Genomic DNA, 1769 nt, shown 5'->3' with positions numbered 1-1769 from the left:
ATGTCCTGGATCTCCTGGAAAAAAATGGCAAGACCGAAGAAGCTTGGTGGTTTAGGATTTAAGGACATCTCTACCTTTAATGATGCTCTTCTAGCTAAGCTCGGCTGGAGAATACTGAGGAATCTGTTTTGTCTGCTAGCTCGATGTCTCTTAGGGAAATACTGCACAGAAGAAAGTTTTTTGTCAGTAAAACCAACTAAAGCCTCCTCTCATGGATGGAGGAGTGTTCTCATTGGAAGAGACTTGTTGATTAAGCACCTGGGATGGGTAGTTGGTTCAGGCTCATCTATCAACGTATGGAACGATCCCTGGTTATCGTCAACTGAGAAACTCCGCCCTTATGGACCCGCCCCTGATGAGTTCAAAGATATCCAAGTGGCTGATTTGATGCTCGAAGGATCCCATGATTGGGATCACCGGAAACAGGAGCTATTCCTCCCTTTCCACAAGCACCAGGTGCTCCAGATCAAACCATCTCTGTGTAACGCCCCTGATGAACTGGTCTGGCTCAAAACAGCCTCAGGTGACTACTCCACGAAATCTGGCTACAATGCTCAATCTGAAAGCCTGTCTCTGGTGGAACCAGTAACCCCTGAGGCCTCCCTTGATTGGTTTGCAAACGTATGGGATCTCAAAACCTCAGAGAAGATTAAAGTCTTCCTCTGGAACTCACTACACGATGGATTACCGGTGGGAGAATAGTTTGCAATCAGGAACATCCCAATCTCAAGACAATGCCCTCGCTGTCCTGAAGTTGAAACGATCTTACACATGATTTTCACATGTGAATTCTCCAAAGAAGTATGGATCTTGGCGCCGCTTGCTACCCCTGTAACCCTGGACCTTATACTTAACACAACTACTGGTCTCGACCTCATTAGAAGAATCCCATCATTGCCACCGATTGGTTTGGGACCAGGAACTCTACCAGCGTGGATCTGCTGGAACCTTTGGATCTCCATAAACCAATTGACCTTCCAAAGTCGAACCTTCTCACCGATGGAAACCCTATCGAAAGCAATCAAGGAAGCACGATATTGGTCTTTAGCTCAACTCCTTCACCCAAAACCCCAAACCAGAAACCCTAGTATCTCCCAGGATCCGATCAACGACCCATCTCAAGCTTGCATGTATACAGATGCAGCTTGGACCCCTTTGTCGAAACGCGCTGGACTCGGTTGGATCATCGACGATTCTGGATCTACCACAACATATTCAGCGACCTCCCCTTTTGTGGCGTCGCCCCTTATTGCGGAAACTTTGGCTCTTCGAGCAACCATGATCTCTGGCAACACTCGTGGAATTACCGCTCTCTGTATCTACTCTAATTCTTTAACCCTCATCAAGTTGGTGAAGAAGAAAGGAAGAAACCTAGAGATCGCTAGAATTCTCAACGACATTTATCTCCGCTGCCATAAATTTATTGCTATTCAGTTTAAGCATATCCCTAGAACTGATAATAATATAGCTGACTCTATTGCCAAACAGGCTCTAGGATTAATGTATGAACCTTAAGTTTTTCCTATGATTTAAAAGTCTGATTTACAAAAAAAAAAAGTCTTATTGTTTGTATATAAATATTTTTATTAAATGTTTCCCACCGTGCTTTGCATGTTTACTTTTGGCAAAACACCCTTCAAAATATTGGTTAGTTAACCTTTAATTCAACCAGTTAAAGAATATTTTGAACCTTCAATAGGAAATAGTCAAAGGCTAGCGACATTACTTATGCTGCTTGATTTGTGGCATTATTTGACATAAAAGGTCTA

General features: G+C 43.4%; 1 protein-coding gene across 1 annotated transcript; it reads left to right on the top strand.

Moving 5' to 3' along the window:
* The first annotated feature begins 771 nt into the window (after window positions 1-771).
* LOC106338094 lies at window positions 772-1515 on the top strand. The gene has a single exon (XM_013777151.1). The coding sequence runs from the start codon at window positions 772-774 to the stop codon at window positions 1513-1515; it is 744 nt and encodes a 247-aa protein (XP_013632605.1).
* The last annotated feature ends 254 nt before the right edge of the window (window positions 1516-1769 follow it).

The sequence above is a fragment of the Brassica oleracea genome, chromosome C4 (assembly GCF_000695525.1).
Source record: "Brassica oleracea var. oleracea cultivar TO1000 chromosome C4, BOL, whole genome shotgun sequence".
Taxonomy (NCBI): Eukaryota; Viridiplantae; Streptophyta; class Magnoliopsida; order Brassicales; family Brassicaceae; genus Brassica; species Brassica oleracea.
This window is presented reverse-complemented; position numbering and strand designations above follow the sequence as displayed.

Bases quoted from the DNA above. Each gene is read 5' to 3' on its own strand.
- LOC106338094 (XM_013777151.1), top strand. From the start codon at position 772: ATGATTTTCACATGTGAATTCTCCAAAGAAGTATGGATCTTGGCGCCG.